The following is a 26,085-nucleotide window of genomic DNA, read 5'->3' as shown; positions in this document are numbered from 1 at the left end:
TGGACTGAAGAACTAGCACGTACCTTATACAGTTATCAATTAATAGACATAATATGGTAATTGGGATTTGAACTGTGTTGTTGGGGGACTGGTGTTTCACAAAATTGTGCTAACAAAAATTTGTGCATATCAGGACTGTGCAGTATGAGGACTGCCTGTATTGAGACATGTTAAGATGCCTTATTTTATGACTCCATATCATCTGGCTTCTGTTTCTTTTTTTTTTTTTAATGTTTATTTTTGAGACACAGAGAGCATGAGCAGGGGAGGGGCAGAGAGAGGGGGGGACGGAGGATCCTAAGAGGACTCTGTGCTGACAGCGGCAAGCCCGATATGGGGCTTGGAGTCATGAACCATGAGATCATGACCTGAGCTGAAGTGGGACTCTAAACTGACAGCCACCCAGACGCCCCTGTTTTGTTTTGTTTTGTTTTGTTTTGTTTTGTTTTAAGATTCATCTTAAAGCCACTTCGTCCTTGGAGCTATGCTCAAATCTTAGTTCATGTGGTTTTCCCAAGTTTGAATTCCCCTGTCTCTTTCCAAGTCCCTCATTTCTCTACCCTATTCTTTTCTGTTGGGTTTCTGCTACTCACTCTTTTAAGCTTTTCCATAGATACTGCTTTCTTTGAAAAAAGCTTTTTTGTCCTTTTAAATTTGGGTTATATATTCTGCCTGAGGTGTTCCCATATCATGTATGCTTTCTCTTGTCATAATATAGAACACATGATCACACTGTATTGTGCTCATTTACTTACCTGTTACATCTACTAGATCATGTTTTCCATGCATGTAAAGATCATGGCAGTGCTATTCCCAGTTGTCTCCCTAGAGTGTAGTACTGGGTAGCACAAAATATTAGTCAGTCAGTAAAGTTTTTTTTTGATTTAATGAAAAATAATCAGAATTTTGATGGTGTATTAATACTACCAATATTATTGGAAGGTCTTTTGGAAAAATATAGACTAGTCAAACCTAGGTACCAAATTACAAAATACTGAAAATTTATACTTTCATATACTTTAAATGAAATGTACATTTGATAGCATGCATTCTGTGATCCTTAGAGTTAAATAAATATATCAGAGACATGACAATTGGAGATCTGTCTTCAGTCTGATATGGTAGGTGCTTAATAAATACTTGTTGAATCATTGAAGGAATAACTTAAATTTTATACTTTTGTTTGGTTGTAATAATTATTTTCATTTATTTCTAAGGTATCTTCATGTTTTAATGATCTTCTGGTCATTTGTTGCTGGAGTTGTTACCTTCTATTGCTCATTGGGACCAGATTCTCTCTTACCAAATATATTCTTCACAATAAAATACAAACCCAAGGTAAAATTTTTGTGTTCTTATTTTTGAAAGAGTCAGCATGTATTATCTGTGCTGTTTAATATTATTATTGAAAGCATGTTAAAGCAGTGATTTAAAAAATCCCTCTGCTATTATTTAATAGTGGAAGACATAAGAACATATTCAAAATGAAATTTATGTGTATATTTTTGAAGGTATATAGTTCTATAGGGAGCTATGAAAAGAAAATACAAAATTCTCAAAAAGTTGAGATCCATAATTTTATTTTATTTTTTAATGTTATTTATTTTTGAGAGTGTGAGAGAGTGTGAGCAGGAGAGGGGCAGAGAGAGAGGGAGACACAGAAACCAAAGCAGGCTCCAAGCTCTGAGCTGTCAGCACAGTTCACGAACTCATGAATGTGAGATCATGACCTGAGCTGAAGTTGGACACTTAACCTACTGAGCAACCCAGGTGCCCTGAGATCCATAATTTTAGAGTGTCCTCTAACTGCATATTAACCATGAAGACAATAAATTAAGACAGAGGTTCTCAGATTGGTTGTATAGTAGAATCACCTGAGGAATCTTTAAAATAGAGATTCCTAGGCCTTCCCACCAGATTTTGATGGAATAGTTCTTGGTTAGGACCTCATAGTCAGTATTTGTTAAAGACTTTCCAGGTGATTCTGAGGCACAGACACAATTAGGGAACTCTGGATTAAATGATCTAACCCTGTTAATTTCCTAAATGTCTTTTTGCTCCATAAAAAGAGACAGAAATAATTAGGAAGTTTGCTTAACCAAAATAATTTGTACATCTGAAATTTCATTAGGGTGGTAGTGTACTGAATCTATGTCGAGTAGGCGAAGTCACTAGTGTGTAGATATCTTGAAGTCTCGCTTAATAATTCTTCAAGTTAATTCAGTCCCTCTTTTTAGATTTGTTGGTATTTCTACTAAGAAAAAAACACAGAGGAAGGGGGTGCCTCATATTTGAATGATTATTTATTTTGAGAGAAAAAGAAAGCATGTGCACATGTGTGCACGAGTGGGGGAGGGTCAGAAGGGTAATCTCAAGCAGGCTCCCCATGCTCAGTGTGGAGCTAGACACGAGGCTTGATCCCATGATCATGAGATCATGACCTGAGCCGAAACCAAGAATGGGACGCTTAACTGACTGAGCCACCCAAACGCCCCCCAGTGATGCCCCCCATATTTTGTCAGGAACATTACTTCTCTTTCTCCTAATTGAAGTTAAGGTTTTAGAGAAATAAAAAATAGTTTTTTCTTACATTTTTTCAGTAGAGTATCATTTTCAAATATAGATCGATTTTTCTTTTTTTAATAAGTAAACATAACAACTGTCCTTAATTTTAAGCTTGGAAATTTGGCTTAGGTATTATAATGCATTTCATCAGGTATTTTTTCTCTTTGATTTGGCAGTTTAATTTAGCCAGCAGTATTTATTACAAGGAATGATTTCAGTGTTACAGCATACAAGTGATAATTTTTTTAAAAATTTGCTGAATTTATACATTGATAAGCTTTTGAAAAGATTATTCTCTTTAGTAAATATTACCTGTAAAGTAAAGGCAAATCTCTCCCCTTCCTCATTTCCCTTTTTTAGCAGTTAGGACTTCAAGAATTATTTCCTCAAGGTCGTAGCTGTGCTGTTTGTGGTAAAGTGAAATGTAAACGACATAGGTAAGTTAAACATTTTTTATGTGTTGATCCTTCCAATTACCTTTTGGATTTCAAGCATTTTAATTGTATGATTTTCTTTAGGCCTTCCTTACTACTTGAAAACTACCAGCCATGGCTAGATTTGAAAATTTCTTCCAAGGTTGATGCATCTCTCTCAGAGGTAACAGGTTTATTTAATATTGTCAAATATACTCAAGCGGAAAATATTAAATACTATGGAAACTTTAGTCAAGGAACATCTTAATATATGCCACCTAATCAATTCTTGACTAGATAGTTGGTTATTATGAAATATGCAACTCAAATGGTAAGTTAGAAATGTTTTTGGATCCTATGTCTAATTTAAATGGACATTTTAGCCAAAGAAAGCACTGTTTTACCTAGATATTGCTTAACTTTATAACAATAGTCATCTTTATGGTAAGACAATACTATTTTGTAATTCCAAAAGGAGACATGAGCTATAAGGAGCAAGTCTGTCCTGCTGAATTATGATCCCAGTTTTGACACTGGCTGAAGGGTAGAGTGGAGGACAGGATACTTGTCACGGTTTCCACATAATGTAGGAATAAAATGCTCCCTTTTCTTTGTTGCAGTCACATTTTATATGTACCTTTTGGGTAACATATATTTCAGTTATTTCTTTTAGAGACTTTTTTTCCCCATTGATCTGAGAAAACAGTCAAGTCCTTGAAGGCAGAGAATAGGGTCCCATTTGTTCCCAGCACTAACTGTAGTGCCAGATATTTTGTTGGTAGTTGATAGATATGTACTGAATTAAGTTGAATGCTAATTAGTTGAAGAATAGCATTAGGCTCCTGAATCCTACCTAATTATCTTCTTTTCCAATTTGTATCCTTCGGCTACATAAATGCCAAACTGTTGGCACTTTTCTTTTTCATTTCTTCTGTAAGTCCTTTTTCATCTTCAAGATTCCTTGATTTAGGACTATGCTGTCTAGTATGGTCGCCACTAGCCACATGTGGCTGTTAATAAACAACTTGGAATGTATTAGCCCAAATTGAGATGTGATTTTGAGGATTTAGTAAGAAAAAAGCAAGGTAAAGTATCCTATTATATATTTTATTGATTACATGTTGAAATGATAATATTTTAGATACATATTGGTTTAAATAAAATATATTGTAAAATCAATTTCACCTGTTTCTTTTTACTTTTTAAAAAGTGTAGGTACTAGAAAATTTAAGACTACATATGTGGCTCACATTACATTTTTATTGGAGAGTGCTGATTTGATGAGGTCTGCTGAAGAGAAGACCTCTAATAAGAGTATTATGTGTCTTTGGCATTTCATTAATTTCTTTAAAAAAAAAAAAAAAAGAAAGAAAGAAAGAACTTAAGGGAAGCTCCTGGCTGACTGCCTGGCACTTATTGGTGTTCAGTAAATGTAAGCTCCAACATTTAAAAACATTTTTTGAGATTTTACTATAGGCAGGAACGGGACTTGGCTCCAGGAATAGAAGGAGAAATAAGATATGGTCATTTTCTTCTAGGAATTTCAGTCTAGGAGGGGAGGTAGGCATATAAACAGGTACATACAATATAATGTAAATGCAGGCAATAATGGAAGAAATGTGCAATGTATATTATTAGTACAGAGGAAGAAATGAATAACTGTTGAGAGGGGCAACCAGAAGGTATAACTAGAAGTTATACTTCTATACTTCTATAACTGATAGTGTGTGGAAAAAGGTATTTCATGGTTTAGGAAGAGCTTTTGAAAGGAAAGAGAGGCCTTGAAACAAGGTGTTCAGTAAGCTGGAGGGCAAAATGTGAGGGAGGATGTGGGCAGTGAAGATACTATATTGTAGCAGCTAATATTTATTGGTTATTGCTCTGTATTAGGCATAATACTAATTACTTACATTATTTTCTGAAATCACACAACCTATAAAATAGGTGTTATTATGATGAATTTACCAGAACTGGACTTTAGAGGGTTTTAATAATTTTCTTAAGTTCATAGCTGCTTGGTAGCAGAACTCACTCTAAAACCCAAGTCTGGCTTAGTTCTTAACCAGTTTATATTTATTTCTTTATTTTTTAATTTTCTTTTTAATGTTTATTTATTTTTGAGACAATGCGAGAGACAGAGTGCAAGCGGCGGAGGGGCAGAGGAAGACACAGAATCTGAAACAGGCTCCAGGCTCTGAGCTGTCAGCACAGAGCCTGACGTGGGGCTCAAACTCACGAACCATGAGATCATGACCTGAGCCAAAGTAGGACGCTTAACCGACTGAGCCACTCAGGTGCCCCTTAACCAGTTCTTATATGGCGCTTTAGAAATCAGATCATCAAAAGACTAAAAGGACTTTGCTGAAGGAGTGTAATTGATCATGGAAGCCAGTGATTTTTGAACTGTGTAACTGGAGTTTTCAGATGTGACTCATAGGATGTAGTGGGAGGTGAAAAGAAAGTAATGGTCACAGCTGCTGGCAGACATCTTTCTCCCACCCTTTAAAATTAGTGCAGCTCCACTTTTCTTACTTTGATATATTGTGGTTTGAGAAATTGAAGGTTTATACGGGGTGGGGGGGATAATATGTTCAAATATATGTTTTAGGTTACTCTAACAGCTTTGTGGTGGGTAGAAGGGAGCTAGCTTGGAAGGAGACTAGTTTAGAGGCTGTTGCTACAATTTAGGAGTGAGAAAATAAGGACTGATCAATGGAGCTGTAGAAGAGAGCTACCCAGGATGTAAAATCAATAGTAATTAGTGATTGGAATTGGGAAATAAAATAAGACCAGATGTTTAATGGCAGACTTTCTAGTTTCTGTGTCATATCCCTGCTTATATGTATTTTATTTTCCCACCTGATAATCACCAGTGCTTAGTTTTTCTAATTAAAAAAATCAAATCTTGCCTTAATATTTAGAGAATCTGTAACCTTTCTTATTGCTGCCAGAGAAGGAATATAGGCATATAGTCAGATTAGATATATTGTTTCATTCTCTCCTTACTGCTTTTAAAAGTTACTGCCCACTGTTGCAAGTCTTTATTATTTTTTATTATTTTTTAAAACTTTTGGTTCTACATTTGCAATAGACACATTTTTTTTAATGTTTATTTGAGAGAGAGAGAGCATGAGCAGGGGAGGGTCAGGTGGTGGGAGGGACATAGGATCTGGAGCAGGTTCTGTGCTACTAGCAGTGAGCCCAATGTGGGGCTTAAACTTAGGAACCATATGATCATGACCTGAGCTGAAGTTGGATGCTCAACTGACTGAGCCACCCAGTCACCCTGTTGCAGGTCTTTTTAAAAATTAACATACTGCTACACCCAGACACAAGAAATGGAAAGTTTTTTTTGTTTTTGTTTTTGTTTTAATGTTTATTTATTTATTTTGGGAGAGAGAGAGGGAGAGAGCGAGCAGGGAAGGGGCAGAGAGAGAGAATCCCAAGCATGTTCCACACTGTCAGCCCAGACAGCCCAATGCAGGGCTCAAACTCCCAAACTGTGAGATCATGACCTGAGTTGAAATCAAAAAGATGCTCAACCAACTGAGCCACCAAGTGCTCCAAGAAATGTAAAGTTTAACACCTAGGGTTTCTTTAGTTGTTACTTTTTACTTATAATTTATATACTGATTATAAATTTACAGCCTAAAATTTTCACAAAGTAAACATATCCATATAACTAGCACCCAGATCAAGAAACAAAGCATTATTAGCTCCCCAGAAGTCCCCCTCATTGTTTCTTTAGTCACAATTCTCCCTTCTGAAGTAATCACTTATACCTAAATTTGACCCCTTATAAAAGTAATCACTGATTCCTAAATTTGACCCCTTATGTAAGTCTTACCTACTTGTTTCTTCATTTTATTCAAGGAATACTGATTTATAGAGAAAGTTAGGAATCTAAAAGGCTAACCTATATTTTTCTTCTTTCCATAGAACTTGTAGTTCAGTGACTCTTCAGAGAAGTCAGGAAAAATTTAAGTGGTTTTTTTTTTATTTAATTGTAGGAATATTTAGAAATGTGTGTATATCATTCTAATAGCAATTTTTCTTTTTATGGAGTTTTACGGCTTTCACATATGTTCTTTTTTTTAATGTTTATTTATTTTTGAGAGATAGAGCATGTGTGCATACAAGCAGGAAAGGGGCAGAGAGAGAGAGGGGGAGAGAGAGAATTCCAAGCAGGCTCCTCGCTGTCAGCGTGGAGCCCACCATGGGGCTTGGACTCAGGAACCATGAGATCATGACCTGAGCTGAAATCAAGAGTTGGACACTTAACCAACTGAGCCACCCAGGTGCCCCTCATATTTTGTTTTTGATCATCACAACAACCATGTAAGGTTGACATACACACTTTGTCATGTGAAAGTATGATATTAGATGTCAATATTTAGGATAATAAAATTGGTTCTTGGTAATATATATTATTTAGTATGGTTTATTTTCCTAGAATTAGTTAATTAATTTGATTTTTCTTTAAAAAATAATTTTTATACAGGTTCTTGAATTAGTGTTGGAAAACTTTGTTTATCCGTGGTACAGGTATGTTCTTTCTATAATACCTTTTTTCTTTACTGAATACAATGAAGTGTGCTAATGAAATGTTTTCAGTGTAGGCCGGGATTTCTCAACTTTGTCACTATTGACATTTTAGGCCAAGTAATTCTTCTTTTGGAGGGGCTGTCCTGTGTATTATAGGATGTTTAGCAGAACTCCTGGCCTTTTTCCATTATCTACCAGTAATACCCCCTCATCCTCTTATTTGTGATCATCAAAAATGTCTTCAGAGATTGCCAGATATTACCTGGGAGGCATAATTGGCCCTAGATAAGAACCATAGACATAGGCAATCAATTAACAGTTTAGTGACAGCAAAGAAGAAAAACCTAGGCTGCTTTTTGAAGGAAAATCAACTTAGAGAATTTCTTATCACTCCTGAATGTAGTAACTTAATATTTTGTATGCGCTTTCTATATTTGAAATAATTGTACATTTAGAGGCAAATTTATATTCAGATGTTTCATTAAATTGAAATATAATTTTAATAGTATTTTCCTAGAATATTAATGTTTTTTTCCAAAGTAACTGTTTTTAGTATCTGCTATGGATGTACAAGCACCCTTTGCCTTGGAAGGATATAGAAAATACTCTAGATCTAAAAAATTAATCTAGTTTGAGAATCAGAAATTCAAATTATATACTTAGTAAATGTTTCCTTACAAAAACATCGTGTATTTAGTTACATATTTGAACACTTACACCTATATGACTTACAGATGTAATATTCAATGACATCTGTCTTAATTTTATATATTTTGAATTTTCTAATTAAAAGCCGCTAGTAGGTGAGATGCTCTATATGTATTAAACTTGATATCCAATTTATATGCCATATTTTCCTGAAAAGCTATGTAAATTAATATTTTTATGTTGGATTCTGTCTTAAATATGGGGCATTTGCCATTTAAGTAAAGTTGATGATAAGTCTTTTTGTATAATGAATCCTGTTGTGAATATTCCCCTCACTCCTGCCCGTGTTATGACTCTTCATTAAAGCTGGCTGTATTTCTAAATATTAAAGTATGTATTTTCTCTTCAGTGTAGTAATTGATACTGAAATAGCCACTTTCCTGGGATTAATAGTAGGAAGCGTGGTTAATACAATTATCTTCTTTATTCTGCCAAGGGACTAAATAGCACCATCTCCAAGTTCAGGATATCACCATTATACATACCTTTCTCGCTTGCTTTGATTAGGGAAGTGACCTAATTCTTCTAGGGACCTCAAGACTTCAGGAAAATGAAAAGTAACTTCTCAGAAGAAAGTTATTAAAATTTCCATTTAAAAATGTTTGAGTTTCACTTTATTTTCTTTTTCAAATAGAATTATTATTTTTTACCCTTTACAATCAGTTTATAATATTAATCTATAAATATTTTAAACCAAATTAAAATTTTGTATTAATTTAATTCTGTTGCTCCTCTCATATTATTCTTTGTTTTGTTTCTTAGAAATTTCTTTAATGATGTTTAGAAAATGATTGTAGTATTATAAAAATATAACTTTGTATATGTGGTTGTCTACAGGGAAATATATACTACAGTTTACTTAGTAATGATTATGTCTTGGTACTAGAATTATGGGAGATGCTTATTTTTTCATTGTACATTTTTATCTTTTATTCTGTAATGTAATGCATTGTTTAAAAAGCAAAGGAAAATAGCATAATTAAAAGGAAAAAAAGAGGAAGTTCTGAACTATCCCGGGTTTGTGGAAGGAGTAATGGTGTATTTCTCTGAGCTCTTAAATGCTTGCTTTTCTCCTTAATTGAAGGGATGTAACAGATGATGAGTCCTTTGTTGATGAGCTGAGAATTACATTACGGTTTTTTGCATCTGTCTTAATTCGAAGGATTCACAAGGTATATATTTATAATGAGAAATTTGGGAATTTGGGGTTTTATTATTCCTAAAAAGGTGTTTTTTTTTTAAATCTTAGTTTTACTTTATCCTATACTATAAGTATTTTTTTCTTCACTTTAATTTTTTTAGATTAAAAGGTAAATGGGTCATTTTTGATGTATTGATAAGTTTTACTTCCTTTAATGCTAATGCACCTTGGTTTGTAGTAATTAGAAATAAAAAGACAACTAAAGACAACTGTAGGAAAAAAAGCATCGTTCTAGTTAGATGAATTTATTGAGTAAATGGCGATGATTATGATCTACTTTTTTAAAAAATGTTTCAAGTCATATGTTTGGGTCTTTGTATGTAGTTACAGTATGTTGGCTATAGACACACATGCTTGTATACTGCCTTGTCAGTTTGATAGAATTGAGCACATTGACAATAAACTGGTATATATCATCTCTCTACAATTACTAAATAAAGGTAAATCTTGTTAAATGTTTCTATACTTTTTTGAGAAATTAACAAAATAGTCAATCACTGTAGAAAAGATATGCAAAAATATGAATAAGCAGTTCACAAAAGAAAAATAAAAATGGCCAGTGAACACTTGAGACTATGTTGTCTCACATCAAATAAATACAGTTTTTTGATGAGATGCTCTTCTGTTGCCTATCAGATTGGGAAAGAATGATAATGTCTAGTAATGGTCATTGTGGGGAAACAGGCAGAACAAGTACAAATCCAAATTGGTATAACTCATATACTGGAGGGCAGTTTGCTAATCTTTAACAAAAGACTTAAAAACGTCTATACTCCCAAATTTAATTATATTTTTGATAATATATTTTAAATAAATAATCATGAGATGTATGTAAAAATGAATGCTCGAAGATTCATTGTAGTATAATTTAAGAAAAGGAAAACTGAAAAGAAAATCTGATGTCTAATGATAAAATTGTTGATTAAAATATAGAACATGCTAATTATAGAATCCTGTACAGCCATGAAAAATCATTTTGTAGAATAGTACTTATTTACATGAGAAATTATTTTCCTTATATAATCAAGTGGAAGAGGCTGGAAAATAATATATGTGGTATTTTTCCACATTGAAAACAAAGCTTACATATTAAAGCTTGTTAATATGTGTATTAAGTACATATATATCCTTATTGTTAACTCTTACCAACATGATGGGTTGATGCTGATTTTTGGTTCTTACCATGCACTTCTTTCAGTTCATCTTTATTTTTCTTCATATTGAACTTTTACCATTTTGTAAATAGAAAAAAGTTGATAAATATTAAACACATTGTCTACTTTTTAATTAAATTTTTTTTAATGTTTATTTTTGAGAGAGAGAGAGAGAGAGAGAGAGAGAGAAAATGTGAGTGGGGGAGGGGCAGAAGGAGGGAGACACAGAATCCATAGCAGGATCCAGGCTCTGAGCTGTCAGCACAGAGCTTGATGTAGTACTCGATCCCATGGACCGTGAGATCATGACCTGAGCCGAAGTCAGACACTTAACTGACTGAGCCACCCAGACGCCCCTTAATTGTATTGTTGAAAAAATTCTAAGGCACATATATAGAGTTTAATTGGAATAAAAGATTTAGTAAGAAATATCAATTGGTTGATAGTAAGTCACTTAAATTACAACTTAGAGTAAGTCAAATAAAATCAATTGATCAAAAAGCTGATTCATTACAATAAATTTATAAGTATTAATTTAGAAGAATAGCTCTGCTGTGTTGGGTTTGAGAAAGCCTAGTGATTTTATTTTATTTATTTTTTTGTATTTATTTTTATTTTAATTTTTTTTTTTTTTTTAACGTTTGTTTATTTTTGAGACAGAGAGAGACAGAGCATGAACAGGGGAGGGTCAGAGAGAGGGAAACACAGAATCTGAAACAGGCTCCAGGCTCTGAGCTGTCAGCACAGAGCCTGACGCGGGGCTCGACCTCACGGACCGTGAGATCATGACCTGAGCCGAAGTCGGACGCTTAACCGACCGAGCCACCCAGGCGCCCCAAGCCTAGTGATTTTAAAATCATAGTACCTCATACTTGGATTGCTTTATATGTACTTTTTGGTAACAGCTTTATTGAGGTCTACTTTGTATACCAGACAGCTCACTCATTTAAATGTTCAGTGTTTTTTCAGATATTCCTGGAGTTATGCACCATCACAGCAATTTTATACCGTTTCTATCACCCAAAAAGAGACCTCATTCTTTAGCCATTAATCCTTGTTCTTTCATCCTCTTAGCTCTAGCCAACAACCAATCTACTTTCTGGCTCTATAGATTTGTTAATTCTGGATATTTCATATAAATGGAATCATGTAATATGCGGCCTGTTGTGACTGGTTACTTTCACTTGGCATAAAGTTTTCAAAGTTCATTCATGTTATAGTTGTAGCATGTATCAGGACTTCTTTGTTAGGTCTGAATAATATTTCATTGTGTAGATATGCCACATTTTGTTTATCCATCCATCAGTTGATGGACATTTGGATTATTTCCACTTTTTGGCTATTTTGGATAATGCCATAGCATTGTGTACAAGTGTTTTTAATGGTTTTGGGGATATATATTTTAATTTCTTTAGGGTGTAAACTTAGGAATATAATTGTTGGGTCAAACGAGTAACTCTCTGTTTAATTTTTTGAGGAACTACCAGACTCTTTTCCAAAGTGGCTATACCATTTTACATTCCCACCAGTAGTATATGAGGGTTCTGATTTCTCTACATCCTTGCCAGAACTAGTTATTATCTCATTTTTGGATTCTAACCATGCCTAATGGATATGAAGTAGTAACATTGTGGCTTTGATTTACATTTCCCTGATGACTTGTGGCATTGAGCATCTTTTCATATGCTTATTGGCCATTTGTATATCTTTTTTTCAAAAATGTCTATCCAGATTCTTTGCCATTTTTTAACCGGGGTGTCTATTCATTATTGAGTTACAAGAATTCATATATATGATTTGCAAATATATACTTTTGTTTTTTGGATTGTTAACGCTATCTATCCTTTTCATTTTTTTTTAAATGTTTATTTTTGAAGGGGGTGGGCAGAGAGAGAAAGGGAGAAAATCCCAAGCAGGCTTCACCCTCAGCACGGAGTGAGCCCGACATGGGGCTTGATTTCACGACCATGAGATCATGACCTGAGCCCGACATGAAAAGTCAGATGCTTAGTCAGTCAGATGCAACTGAGCCACCCAGGCACCCCATCCTTTCTTTTCATTTTATCTGCATCATTATCCGGGGAGATAAGTGGGTCATTATCATACCCATTATATAGAAACTAACTTTGATTAAGTGTCAGAGGTAGCTAATGGGTCAAGGATTATGCCTGGGTCAACTTATTCCTAGTACAGTGTTCTGTCCTTGATACCATTGCTTAAATAATGTAAACTGGCAGTTTGGGGGTAATGAAAATAAAGAATCATTTAAGGGTACACAATAGTGGTGTATTTTTTTTTTAAATTAAAGTTTAGTGACGAACCCATTATTTTACCATTTTGATTGTGACCTCAAGTCTTTAAAAATGGAACTTATAAATGAAAATTTTCATGAGTATTCTTAGAAGATTTTATATAATATTTGAAAACAAACATCCTGTTTGATAAATATTATAGCAATTTATAATCACTGAGGGCAAGAAATGAGGGAGAAATGAAGAGTCGTGTTATTTTGCAACAAGAAAAACTAATAAAAATATCCCTTCTTATTGAATATGTTTTATCTTATACAGCCATCTGTTAACTGCTCTGGGTTTTATTGGTAGATCACTAAAAATTGGGGGTTTATGATCCATCACAGTTACTAGATTTATTAGCCTGGGATTTCCCCCCCTTCCTTAATGTAGAATTTAAAAAGAAGAGTTAACACAAAACTTTACTATGATGCAATATTTTCATGCCTTTGATAAAGGGAAAAATATAATGTGTTGAGTATTGTGGTAGAGGGTAAACCTGTTGAAGTCAATAAACATGTTTTTGGTGATTCATTTTATTTGCAATTCAGTCTTATTTTTTTATCTCTTCTGTGCATGCATATAAGCCCTCAACCTTTCATTGCTAACCTGCAGTAATCACAGTTTCCAGCCTTTAAGCTGAAAAATGTCTGTGGAGAATGATGAAATTTAGTGTTATTCCAAAATAGAATGCTTCCATATAGCCTAAAACCAGGATTTATCTTGTAAGCTGAATGGAAAACTTCATTTTTAAGTAACCTTAATAAACAGAAATTTATGGTCTCAAAGGGATAATGTTACTTGAGATTTTTCTTTGTGTTTAAAAGAAACACATGAAAGAACTAAGAATAAAGATATATTTTGTGAAAAATATAGTATATAGTGTATGCATGTTAATATACATTTTCTTTAAAAAAATTTTTAATACTTATTTATTTTTGGGAGACAGAGAGACAGAGTGCAAGGAGGGGAGGGGCAGAGAGACAGGGAGACACAGAATGTGAAGCAGGCTCCAGGCTCCAAGCTGTTAGCACAAAGCCTGATGCGGGGCTTGAACCCACAAAGCGTGAGATCATGACCTGGGCCGAAGTCGGACGCCTAACTGACTGAGCCACCCAGGCACCCTTAATATACATTTTCTTTACCATGGTAGAAAACTGTCTAAAGTTACAGTTAGTATGATCCAAGAAAATTATTTTTGAAAGATTTCTAAATAATATCTCTAACTTTTAAGATCATGTGTTCCAGCATCTTAAATATAATATTCCTGCCGTTGTAACTCACTGGTAATTATTTTATTTTAATGTTATTTTATTTATTTTGTTTATTTTAATTGTTATTTTAATGTCATTTTATTTTTAATGTTAAAAAGTATTATTTTAATGTTAAATTTTTCCAGGTGGATATTCCATCTATTATAACCAAGAAACTGTTAAAAGCAGCAATGAAGCATATAGAAGTGATAGTTAAAGCCAGTCAGAAAGGTAATATAGTTTTCTACTACAAAGTTTGAGTGATTTTTATATACCAGCTTTCACCTTAAATACCTAAGTATGAATACTGATGCATTAACTGATATTCACAAATGCTGTGAAAGTATTCCTTTAAACTGAAATCTTTTTAAGTATTTTGTTTTACAATGTAAGTGATTGCAAAAACGCAGTAATCTGTGAAAATTAAAATACAGTTAACTTTTGGATACATTATTGATGACTTTCATCTTTTTTTTGAATAATAGTCTTGCCTTCATTACTTCCTCTGAGGTACCTCACATAATCTCTTCCCCCCCCCCCTTTTTTTTTCTTAATGGTTTCAACAGTTTTGACCTATTCCAGCCCATTGTATATATCACTACCATTTAATTTCATAGTACTACAGTTATCATGTTCTCTCTCTACTAAAATTAGTGACTCTGCTATAGAGGCTAAATTGTATACTTAAATACTTTCTTGTCTAGTCAGATATTTTAATCTACTTTTGTCTTTAACTGTGTATTATGCTTTGGTTAGGATCACCTATTTGCATTTTTTTGTGTATGTCCTGGCCTCTTTATACTGTCATGATTTGCACATAGTAAATGTTTTCTGATTAATGAGTGAAATCTTCATTTGGGACTTTTCTCGCTCTTAGATCAAACTGGAATTTTTCTTTAACAAAATCACTTCTTGTTCTAGGGTTGATTCTTTACAAAACTGATTTTCCTTGTGTTTGTATTTGGTATTCTTTGTCAGTGCTTTCCTAATGCTTTTGGTATTCTTTATCGATACTACATACTACTGCATGTAGATAACCATGTGGAAGAGGTTTCATGGTCATATTTTCTGGTAATTACTATATATTATATTCCCCTTCTGGAAATTCCCAGTAAATACTAGCATACCAAAATTTCTGAGTAGTCCTACAGCAAAGAAATAGCTTTGACAACTAGTTTTTAACTTACCACATCCCAAATTCATCTGAACACAGAACCAATTTTCTGTCTCTCATAATATCAGTTATATAATCAGTTCGTTTGGGGAAATTATGTTCTCAGCAGGGTTGAGGTAAAATTAAATCGAATCATTAGTTTGTTTTTTGCTGAGTAATTCCTCAGGTATGAGAAGCGTTTTAAATTCTATATTGGAATTAGTTTTCTGTGTTCATCTTATATCATAAGAACTAAAATAGTTTTACTTTCAACATATTCAAAAAGTAGAAGAGTTTGAATATGTGTAATTTAATTGAATAAAAAAATTAACTTAAAAATCATCATCCTGTCACTGGCAAAAACAAACTGATTGTCTTTAGCCATTTTGTCAAGGCCAAACCGTCAGGAAAAAGCATAGGAAAAGTGTTTTTTTTTACTCGTAAATTTGTTTATTATTTTTTTAAACATTTTATTTTTAAGTAATCTCTATACCCATTGTGGGGCTTGAACTCACAACCCAGAGATCAAAAGTCACATGATCCACCAACTGAGCCAGCCAGGTGCCCCAGTAAATTTTAGTTTTTAGAGCAGTTTAAAGTTTACAGAAAATTGAGCAGAAAGTATAGAGAGTGCCCATCTCTCTTTCTTTTCCTCTATTAACATCTTGTATTGGTACATTTGTTACTATTGATATACCAATATTGATACATTATTATTAAAGTCCATAGTTTTCATTAGGGTTTACCCTTTGTGTTGTGCATTCTGTAGGTTTTGACTAGTTTCACCTATCATCTCTCCCTCTTTCCTTCATGAACCTTTGGCAACCCTTGATCTTTTTACTGTCCATACAGTTTGCCTTTTCCAGAATGTGATATACTTGGAATCATAATGTGGCCTTTTCAGACTAGCTTCTTTTATTTAAAAATAATGTATTTATGGCTCCTCCATGTCTTTTCATGGCTTGATAGCTTATTTCTTTTTTTGTTTTTTTAAAATTTTTTTAACATTTATTTATTTTTGAGAGACAGAGAGATACAGAATGTGAGTGGAGGAGGGGCAGAGAGGGAGACACAGAATCTGAAGCAAGCTCCAGGCTCTGAGCTGTCTGTCAGCACAGAGCCCAAAGTGGGGCTCAAACCCATGAACCATGAGATCATGACCTGAGCCAAAGTCGGATGTTCAACCAACTGAGCCACCCAGGTTGCCCCTGAATAGCTCTTTTCTTTTTATTGCTCAGGTATATTCCAGTGTATGGGTGTACCACAGTTTATTTATCCATTCACCTATTGAAGGATATCTTGCTTGCTTCCAAGTTTGGGCAGTTATGAATAAAGCTGCTACAAACATTTGTTTGCAGGTTTTTATGTGAGAAAGGTATTTTTAATATAGTCTTTGTTCTATTTTTTCATTAAAAAAATTTTTTTTCATGTCTATTTATCTTAGAGAGAGAGGCAGAGTGTGAGTGGGGGAGGGGCAGAGAGAGAGAGGGAGACACAGAACTTAAAGCAGGGCCCGACGTGGGGCTTGAACCCACGAGTTGTAAGATCATGACCTGAGCTGAAGTCAGACACCCAACCAACTGAGCTACCCAGGTGCCCTTTTTTTTATTTTTTCATTTAAAAAAAAATTTTTTTTTTTTAATTATAGTCTTTGTTTTAAAGACAAACACTTTGAACTCAGGCTTTGAGTAAATGGATGCATCTTTTTTTTTTTAAACTTTATTTTTTATTTTTTAAAATTTACATCCAAATTAGTTAGCATATAGTGAAGCAGTGATTTCAAGAGTAGATTCCTTAATGCTCCTTACCCATTTAGCCCATCCCCCCTCCCACCCCCTCCAGCAACCCTCAGTTTGTTCTCCATATATATGAGTCTCTTTTGTTTTGTCCCCCTCACTGCTTTTATATTATTTTTGTTTCCCTTCCCTTATGTTCATCTGTTTTGTGTCTTAAAGTCCTCATATGAGTGAAGTCATATCATTTTTTGTCTTTCTGCGACTAATTTCACTTAGCATAATACCCTCCAGTTCCATCCACATAGTTGCAAATGGCAAGATTTCATTCTTTTTGATTGCCAAGTAATACTTCATTGTATATATATGTATCACATTTTCTTTATCCATTCATCCACCGATGGACATTTGAGCTCTTTCCATACTTTGGCTATTGTTGATAGTGCTGCTATAAACATGGGGGTGCATGTGTCCCTTCGAAGCAGCACACCTGTATCCCTTGGATAAATTCCTAGTAGTGTAATTCCTGGGTCATAGGATAGTTCTATTTTTAGTTTTTTGAGGAACCTCCATACTGTTTTCCAGAGTGGCTGCACCAGCTTGCATTCCCACCAGCAGTGCAGAAGAGATCCTCTTTCTCCGCATCCTCGCCAACGTCTGTTGTTGCCTGAGTTGTTAATGTTAGCCATTCTGACAGGTGTAAGGTGGTATCTCATTGTGGTTTTGATTTGTATTTCCCTGATGATGAGTGATGTTGAGCAATTTTTCATGTGGCAGTTGGCCATCTGGATGTCTTCTTTGGAGAAGTGTCTATTCATGTCTTTTGCCCATTTATTTACTGGATTATTTGTTTTTTGGGTGTTGAGTTTGATAAGTTCTTTATAGATTTTGGATACTAACCCTTTATCTGATATGTCATTTGCAAATATCTTCTCCCATTCTGTCAGTTGCCTTTTAGTTTTGCTGATTGTTTCCTTCACTGTGCAGAAGCTTTTTATTTTGATGAGGTCCCAGTAGTTCATTTTTGCTTTTGTTTCCCTTGCCTCCGGAGACGTGTTGAGTAAGAAGTTGCTGCAGGCAAGATCAAAGAGGTTTTTGCCTGCTTTGTCCTCGAGGATTTTGATGGCTTCCTGTCTTATATTGAGGTCTTTCATCCATTTTGAGTTTATTTTTGTGTCTGGTGTAGGAAGGTGGTCCAGGTTCATTCTTCTGCATGTCGCTGTCCAGTTTTCCCAGCACCACTTGCTGAAGAGACTGTCTTTATTCCATTGGATGTTCTTTCCTGCTTTGTCAAAGATTAGTTGGCCATATGTTTGTGGGTCCATTTCTGGGTTCTCTATTCTATTCCATTGATCTGAGTGTCTGTTCTTGTGCCAGCATTTTTTTTTTTAATGTTTATTTATTTTGAGAGAGCGCAAGTGGGAGAGGGACAGAGAAAGGGAGAGAGAGAATCCCAAGCAGGCTCCACACTGATATGGGGCTTGATCTCAAGAACTGTCAGATCATGACCTGAATCAAAATCAGGAGTCTGACACTTAACTGACTGAGCCACCCAGGTGCCCATTTTATTTTTAGTTGAACTAATCAGTTTAATAAAATTCCCAAATTATTTTGTCTCTAAGAGAGTGATAATTTGAAATTTATTGTTGAGACTACAAGAGAGGGGTTGTTAATTTGCTACTATTAATGCAAAAAGTGGTTCCCAGTTACAAAATTGTCATAAAATGCTAGATTAGATTCATTAATAATATTGTAGTTAATGAGATCCATAGAAGTAAAAGGCCAGAGCTTAGAAGGACTTTCATTTTATTCAAAAGTCCTGGTATTCTAAATATTATGACAGGGAATTAGATAGACTTGTAAAAAAGGTTTTCAGATTTTTGAATTTTCATTTCTTTAATGCGTGGATTTATTTTCTAAATTCTTTGGCCCCACAATTGTGCATAATTCAGAAAGTAATTAAATGTTCATCTCTTCATCCATATTCCTTTTACTCTCGGTGTTTTCTCTATAATCTGTCTTTTGAGAATAGGGTTTATATAGATGTTTTCTATGTAAGTACTTTTATGGCTCTTAGAAATACTGAATGTGTACACATTTAGAAACACTGGTTTAATTTAAATTCAGTAATAAACTGTGCAAAAGGACCTTACTGTCTAGTCTTTCATCCTAAAGATATCCCTTTGTCATGAATTCTGGAGACCTTTCCTGCTTTGGTCTGAAAACTACTAACTACTGATGATTAGTGGGGATTAGTCCATGCTCTGTTTTCCAGCATCTATATTTTGTTTACATTCCCAATTAAGATTTTCCTCCCTGTATTCTCTTAATCTTTTGCATGATTTATTTTCTCATTATCTTGAACTACAAAAAACTTTCAAGTCTGACAGATGTTGAATAGATTTCAGTCTAGTGATTCAATTTATATTTTATGTGTAAATGCTTAATCACATTGACTATTATAATTACTTACACATTTTGCATGATGACTTTTCAGTGTTAATAACTACTTAACTATTTACTGATGTGGGAACTGAGACTTACAGGGATTATATCATTTGTTCAAGATCATACCAGTTTGTTAACGAAGTAGAGTTGTAATTTAGCATGGCTTAGTCTTATTTTAAATTCCGGCTCATGACAAATTTTTAAAAACCTGTGTCCCAAATTCTTGGAGAAAATGCTTAGCAAATAATTGGATAATTATGAAATAAAATGCATTTCTTGTAAAAACTACATCTGCCTTTGCCAGTCCTTTTGTACCTCAGGCGCAGATGGCCTTCATTTATCTTCCTAGTATTCACACTAGTAGTATGCATATATTGACTTTTTTGGGTAAATGTGCTTGCATTCTCTTTTAATAAAAATAGAAGAAAATAGTGAAAAATACATGCCATTGAATTAGATTAAGATTCCCTTCATAGAAGCCATGATTTTGAAACTAGGCACAGAAAGCAAATAGGGGAAAACATGACTTGTTTTTCTTCTACTCTTTTGAGGTCTGTAAAAAACAGTGGCAATACTATTACCTTTAAGTTAAAATATTTAGTATTTGACCTTTAAAGAAAACTTCCTGTTAATATAAGTTTCATCATCAGTTCATATTCATTAAATAATGTATCTATTCATGGACTTATACAGTTCTGTACCTCTTGTGTCCTATATGCTGGGCAGAAGGTACAGAACTTAATCAAAAAAGCCAGTTTCTATACCATAAGTGCTTTAAAAGATTACCTGAATTATTTTGATGTTGAAAGCAGAGACAATAAAGAATTTTAACAGGGTTTTTGTTTTGTTTTGTTTTTGTATTTGCAAAGAATGAACAGATGTAACATTTGATAGCAACAGCTTTGTATGTGCTAGAAATTTTCTGTAGTTTTTCCACTTTTTAAAATAAATATTTGCTTTTGTTAATATAATTTGTGTTTTTTTTAAGTTTATTTTTAAAGAGAGAGAGAGGGAGAGAGAGAAACCTAAACAGGCTCTGCACTGTCAGCACAGAGACTGATGCAGGGGTCCATCTCTTCAATTGTGAGATCATAACCTAAGCTGAAATCAAGAGTCGGACACTTAACTGACTGAGCTACCCAGGCACCCCTGTTTAATATAATGTGTAAAATAGTGATACAAGTTAAAATTCTTGCTTGCATTGGGAAAGGGTCCTTTTATCAAATTTTTGCAAAATTGAAAAACTGGCAAGGAGGGAATTATTCTTTTTATATCCTATTTGTGAAAAATTTCCCGGTAAAATACATATTGGAAAGAAAGGAGGGTTATGAAAGGAATAACTGTGTTAAATGATTTTCTGTTTGTGATTGGAAATGGGTGGAGTTAGTTAATGTTACTTAACTTCTTTCAATATTTATTTTTTAATCTCTGTAGTAGAAAATACAGAGTTTTTACAGCAAGCTGCTTTAGAAGAATATGGTCCAGAGCTTCATGTGGCTTTGAGGAGTCGAAGAGATGAATTACACTATTTAAGGAAACTCACTGAACTACTTTTTCCTTATATTTTGCCTCCTAAAGCAACAGACTGCAGGTATAAATAGACTGGAAAATGTCATAGTGGTATTTGCATACCATGCCATATGTGTATTGATATTCTTTTTTTTTTTTTTTTTTTTTTTTTTAAGTTTATTTTGAGACAGAGAGCAGGGGAGGGGCAGAGAAGGAGGGAGAGAGAATCCCAAACAGACCCCACACTGGTAGCTTGGAGCCTGATGTGGGGTTCAAACTCATGAATCATGACATCATGTCCTGAGCTGAAATCAAGAGCCACCCAGGCGCCCCTGTATGTTGCTATTATTGATCATAATAGGAGTACACTAAAACTTGAGATTAGGCAATGATGTGAATAACTTTTCATTTTTAAAGAAGTACGGTTTGTCCGGTCTTAAAATGCCATTTTAGGTACTAAGTATTTGGATGTGTTGTGTTGCTTAGAAGGTTTTTTTTTTTTTGGGAAATTCCCAAGGTAAATATAGATAAAATCAGTTTTTTTTGAGATCATTATACTTTATTCATTCTTGGTGTTCCATTTTAAAGACATACACATTGTGACTTTGTGGCAGAAACACGTTGAACAAACTAAACTGATATGTTTGTATTTTAAGATATATACCTGAGAAGAATAATTAGAATTCATCTTGACTGTCCTTGTTCTGGCAGGAACATGTTTAGATTATTGCATAAAGTTACCTCATTACTCTTATCCTAATAATTCTTAGAAGAGAAATTATGGCTTATTTTTAGTGATGTACTTTTTTTAATTTTATTTTTTATTTTTTTTAGATTTTATTTTTAAGTAATCTCCACACCCAACATGAGACTCGAACTCATAACCCCTAGATCAAGAGTTGTATGCTCTACCAACTGAGTCATCCAGGTGCCCCTAGTGATGTACTTTAAATATTACTTTATTTATGACCTAAAATTTGTATTAATATTTTTAAAATTTTAAACATTTTAATGAAAATATTTTTATTTTAAAGAAATTAATATATAATGTTATTTATTTTTTTTTAAAAGTTTATTGAGAGAGAGAGAGAGAGAGAACCAGCGGAGGAGGGGCAGAGAGAGAGGGGGACAGGATCCGAAGCAAGCAGGCTCCTTGTTGACAGCAGAGAACCTGATGTGGGGCTCGAACCCACAAACTGCGAGATCATGACCTGAGCTGAAGTCGGATGCTTAACCGACTGAGCCTCCCAGGTTCCTCTATAATGTTAATTTAAATATTATAATTACAAAGTAATTATACTATTAAAAACCTATTAGTTTTAAACATTAATTTCAAAATATATTAAATATTTTAAATATTCCGAGACGAGTATTTTCTAGTGCTCACCCAAATCCTTCCTGTTAAGGAAATGCTGTTTTCTCTTAAATAGTACTCTCTCCTGGTCAGTACAGGACTCCCAAGTGTGGTCTGTGAACCACTAGCATGTGCATTACTTGGGAACTTTTTAGAAATGCAGAATCTTGGGACATATTTATTGAATCAGTCTGCATTTTAACAAGATCCCCAGGTAAGAACTGATGTAAATCACTGAATATGTCTAATACTGTTTATTTTTCCAGATCCCTGACCTTACTTTTAAGAGAGATCCTGTCTGGTTCAGTGTTCCTTCCATCTTTGGATTTCCTAGCTGATCCAGTAAGGCTTAAAAAATGGTTTTGAATTGTGGTAAAATATATACAAAATTTATCATCTTAAATGTTTTTATATGTATAGTTCAGTGGTATTAAATACATTCATTGTTGAGCAACCGTCACTACCACTCATCTGTAGGATCTTTTCATCTTACAAAACTGAAACTCTGTACTCATTAAATAATAATTCTCTATTCTTCCTTCCTCCTAGCCCCTGGCAACCATCACTGCACTTCCTATCTCTATGAATTTGACTACTCTGGGTACCTCATATAAGTGGGTCCAGTCAGTATTTGTCTGTTTGTGACAGTCTTATTTCTCTTAGCGTGATGTCTCCAAGATTTATCCATGTTGTAGCATATATTGGAATTTCATTCCTTATTAAGGATGAATAATATTCCATTGTAGGTATATACCACATTTTTCTGTTTATTCATCCATTGATGGACACTTCAGTTCCTCTTACTTGAACTAGTAAGATTTTGAAGAAACAGGAATAATTTATAAACACTTTATTTTTACATGTGTGGAGTATTTACATTATGCCAGGTGTTGTTTTAAAGTTTTTTTTATTTATTGTTTATTTTTGAGAGAGAGAGAGAGAGTGAGCACATGTGTAAGCAGGGGAGGGGCAGAGAAAGAGAGGGAGACAGAAGATCTGAAGTAGGCTCTGTACTGACAGCGCAGAGCCTGGCATGGGGCTTGAATGCACAAACTGTGAAATCATGACCTGAGCTGAAGTCAGACATTTAACCGACTGAGCCACCCAGGCACCCATATAAACATTTTGAATGCCAAAGTCAGAATAACTTTTCTTTGCCCACTTTCCTAAAAGTGAGGCCCTGCATCACAGATTTTTTAAAGTCCCTCTATATTACATATGTGTAGATGCTTTGCCACTGTTCCATATTTTCTTCATTTTTCTAGAAACTTCCACGATATGAAAAAAGCTTTGAGAATTTTGGGAGAAGATGGTAATGGAATTATTTTGACCTATGTGTATTATTTTCTATTAGGATACTGTGAATCATTTGCTTATCATCTTCATAGATGACAGTCCAGTGAGTATTATATTAGAAACATTCAGATTGCATTTAATTTTTGATTTATATTTGTCCAGTCACATGGCACTTGTATTGAATTAATAAATTCTCTTTCTTCAAAGCCTGAAAAAGCAACTGAACTGCCTTCCCCTTTGGTTCCATTCTTGCAGAAATTTGCAGAACCTAGAAATAAAAAGCCATCTGTAAGTATTTTTACCAATAACATATATTATTTTTGATATAAACAATTTTATCATGTGTTTATATGGCCTTAACTTACCCTTCTCTCATATTGTATCAAGGTGCTGAAGTTAGAATTGAAGCAAATCAGAGAGCAGCAAGATCTCTTATTTCGTTTTATGAACTTTCTGAAACAAGAAGGAGCAGTGCATGTATTGCAGATTTGTCTGACTGTGGGTGAGGCTTACCGTGCACTTTAGCAAAGTCATTTTTATACTTTTTAATACATTAAATATTTTAAATATATTTGAGTATTTAGATCAGATTTGATGTTGTTGTAGTGTGTCATTGTACTAAATTTCTTTTTACTAGGTATTCTAAGATCACCTTTGAGTTGTCTCTGGTGTCCACTCCTTTCCATATTGTAACATAATCTATAACTGACCTCGATCAACTGACTTCCTCTTTATTTAAAAAAAAATTTTTTTATACTTACTTATTTTTGATAGAGACAGAGCGCAAGTGGGGGAGGGGCAGAGAGAGAAGGGGACACAGAGTCCGAAGCAGGCTCCAGTCTCTGAGCTGTCAGCACAGAGCCCGACACAGGGCTCGAACTCACAAACCGCGAAATCGTGACCAGAGCCAGAGTTGGACGCCCAACCGACTTAGCCACCCAGGCACCCCAACTGACTTCCTTTTTAAATATAACTTTAGGGGCGCCTGGGTGGCGCAGTCGGTTAAGCGTCCGACTTCAGCCAGGTCACGATCTCGCGGTCCGTGAGTTCGAGCCCCGCGTCAGGCTCTGGGCTGATGGCTCAGAGCCTGGAGCCTGTTTCTGATTCTGTGTCTCCCTCTCTCTCTGCCCCTCCCCCATTCATGCTCTGTCTCTCTCTGTCCCAAAAATAAATAAACGTTAAAAAAGTTTAAAAAATATATATATAGGGGCGCCTGGGTGGCGCAGTCGGTTAAGCGTCCGACTTCAGCCAGGTCACAATCTCCCGGTCCGTGAGTTCGAGCCCCGCGTCAGGCTCTGGGCTGATGGCTCAGAGCCTGGAGCCTGTTTCCGATTCTGTTTCCCTCTCTCTCTGCCCCTCCCCCGTTCATGCTCTGTCTCTCTCTGTCCCAGAAATAAATAAACGTTGAAAAAAAAAATTAAAAAAAAAAATATATATATATAACTTTAAAAAAATTGAGGTGTAATTTACAGTGAAACTCATAGAACTTAAATGTACAGTTTGGTCAGTTTGGAGACATCTGTACATCTGTGTAACCTACTCCTTTATCAAGATAACAGAACGTTTCCATCACTCCAGAAAGTTGGGGTCCTTCCCAGACGAGCTACCCCTGCTCCCACTCCTGCCAGAGCCAACACAGCTCTCATTCCTTTCCCCACAGATTACTTTTGCTTGTACCGTTTCCTTATAGAAGTGGAGTATATTGTGTGTACTCTTTTGTGCCTGGCTTCATTGATTTAAGATTATGCTTTTTAGGGGCGCCTGGGTGGCGCAGTCGGTTAAGCGTCCGACTTCAGCCAGGTCACGATCTCGCGGTCCGTGAGTTCGAGCCCCGCGTCGGGCTCTGGGCTGATGGCTCAGAGCCTGGAGCCTGTTTCCGATTCTGTGTCTCCCTCTCTCTCTGCCCCTCCCCCGTTCATGCTCTGTCTCTCTCTGTCCCAAAAATAAATAAACGTTGAAAAAAAAAAAAAAAAAAAAAGATTATGCTTTTTAAGATTGATTCAGGTTGTTGTGTAGAGGAATAGTTTGCTCTTTTTTATTGCTAAGTAATACTCTTTTATATGAGTGTACCACAGCGTGGGCTTTTTTTTTTTTTTTTTTTTTTTTAATTCATTCTTGTGGATGGGTATCTGGACTGCTTTCACTTTTGAGCTATTATAAAGAAAATTGCTATGCATATTCTTGTCTAAAGATTTCTGTTGGGCATATGTTTAATAACTGGAAGTAGAATTGCTGGGTCACAGGGTAGATATATATATTGTTATATGAGAAATTACCAAATTGTTTTCCAAAGTGGTTGTACTATTTTTGAGTGGTTGTACCCTCCTTAGCAATATGTGAGAATTCTGGTTGCTTTACATCTTTACAAAAATCTGGTGGTATTTATTTATTTTTTTAATTTTAGCCATTTTAGTGGGTGTGTGGTGGTATCTTATTGTGCTTTTAACTTGCATTTCTCTAAT

At 34.7% G+C, this 26,085-nt stretch overlaps 1 protein-coding gene across 9 annotated transcripts in view; it reads left to right on the top strand.

Moving 5' to 3' along the window:
* Positions 1–26,085, top strand: part of SNX14 (sorting nexin 14) — a 102,977-nt gene that overhangs the window by 18,028 nt on the left and 58,864 nt on the right. For 6 of the 9 annotated variants that reach the window (XR_006717383.1, XR_006717384.1, XM_045498942.1 and 3 more), the window contains exons 2-12: positions 1,218–1,338; positions 2,926–3,002; positions 3,084–3,162; positions 7,480–7,523; positions 9,316–9,403; positions 14,277–14,361; positions 20,899–21,055; positions 22,594–22,669; positions 23,682–23,726; positions 23,831–23,911; positions 24,011–24,125. Coding sequence is in view for 7 of the 9 variants with exons in the window: in XM_045498942.1 (XP_045354898.1) it covers positions 1,218–1,338; positions 2,926–3,002; positions 3,084–3,162; positions 7,480–7,523; positions 9,316–9,403; positions 14,277–14,361; positions 20,899–21,055; positions 22,594–22,669; positions 23,682–23,726; positions 23,831–23,911; positions 24,011–24,125 (968 nt within the window). In the remaining 2 variants the exon portion in view is untranslated. The remainder of the gene's footprint in view (positions 1–1,217; positions 1,339–2,925; positions 3,003–3,083; positions 3,163–7,479; positions 7,524–9,315; positions 9,404–14,276; positions 14,362–20,898; positions 21,056–22,593; positions 22,670–23,681; positions 23,727–23,830; positions 23,912–24,010; positions 24,126–26,085) is intronic. The other 3 variants (XM_045498941.1, XM_045498947.1, XM_045498944.1) reach the window with 1 other exon arrangement.

Source organism: Leopardus geoffroyi, chromosome B2 (genome assembly GCF_018350155.1).
Source record: "Leopardus geoffroyi isolate Oge1 chromosome B2, O.geoffroyi_Oge1_pat1.0, whole genome shotgun sequence".
NCBI classification, from domain to species: Eukaryota; Metazoa; Chordata; class Mammalia; order Carnivora; family Felidae; genus Leopardus; species Leopardus geoffroyi.
The sequence above is the reverse complement of the archived record's forward strand: the minus strand, read 5'-3'. Positions and strand labels throughout refer to the sequence as shown.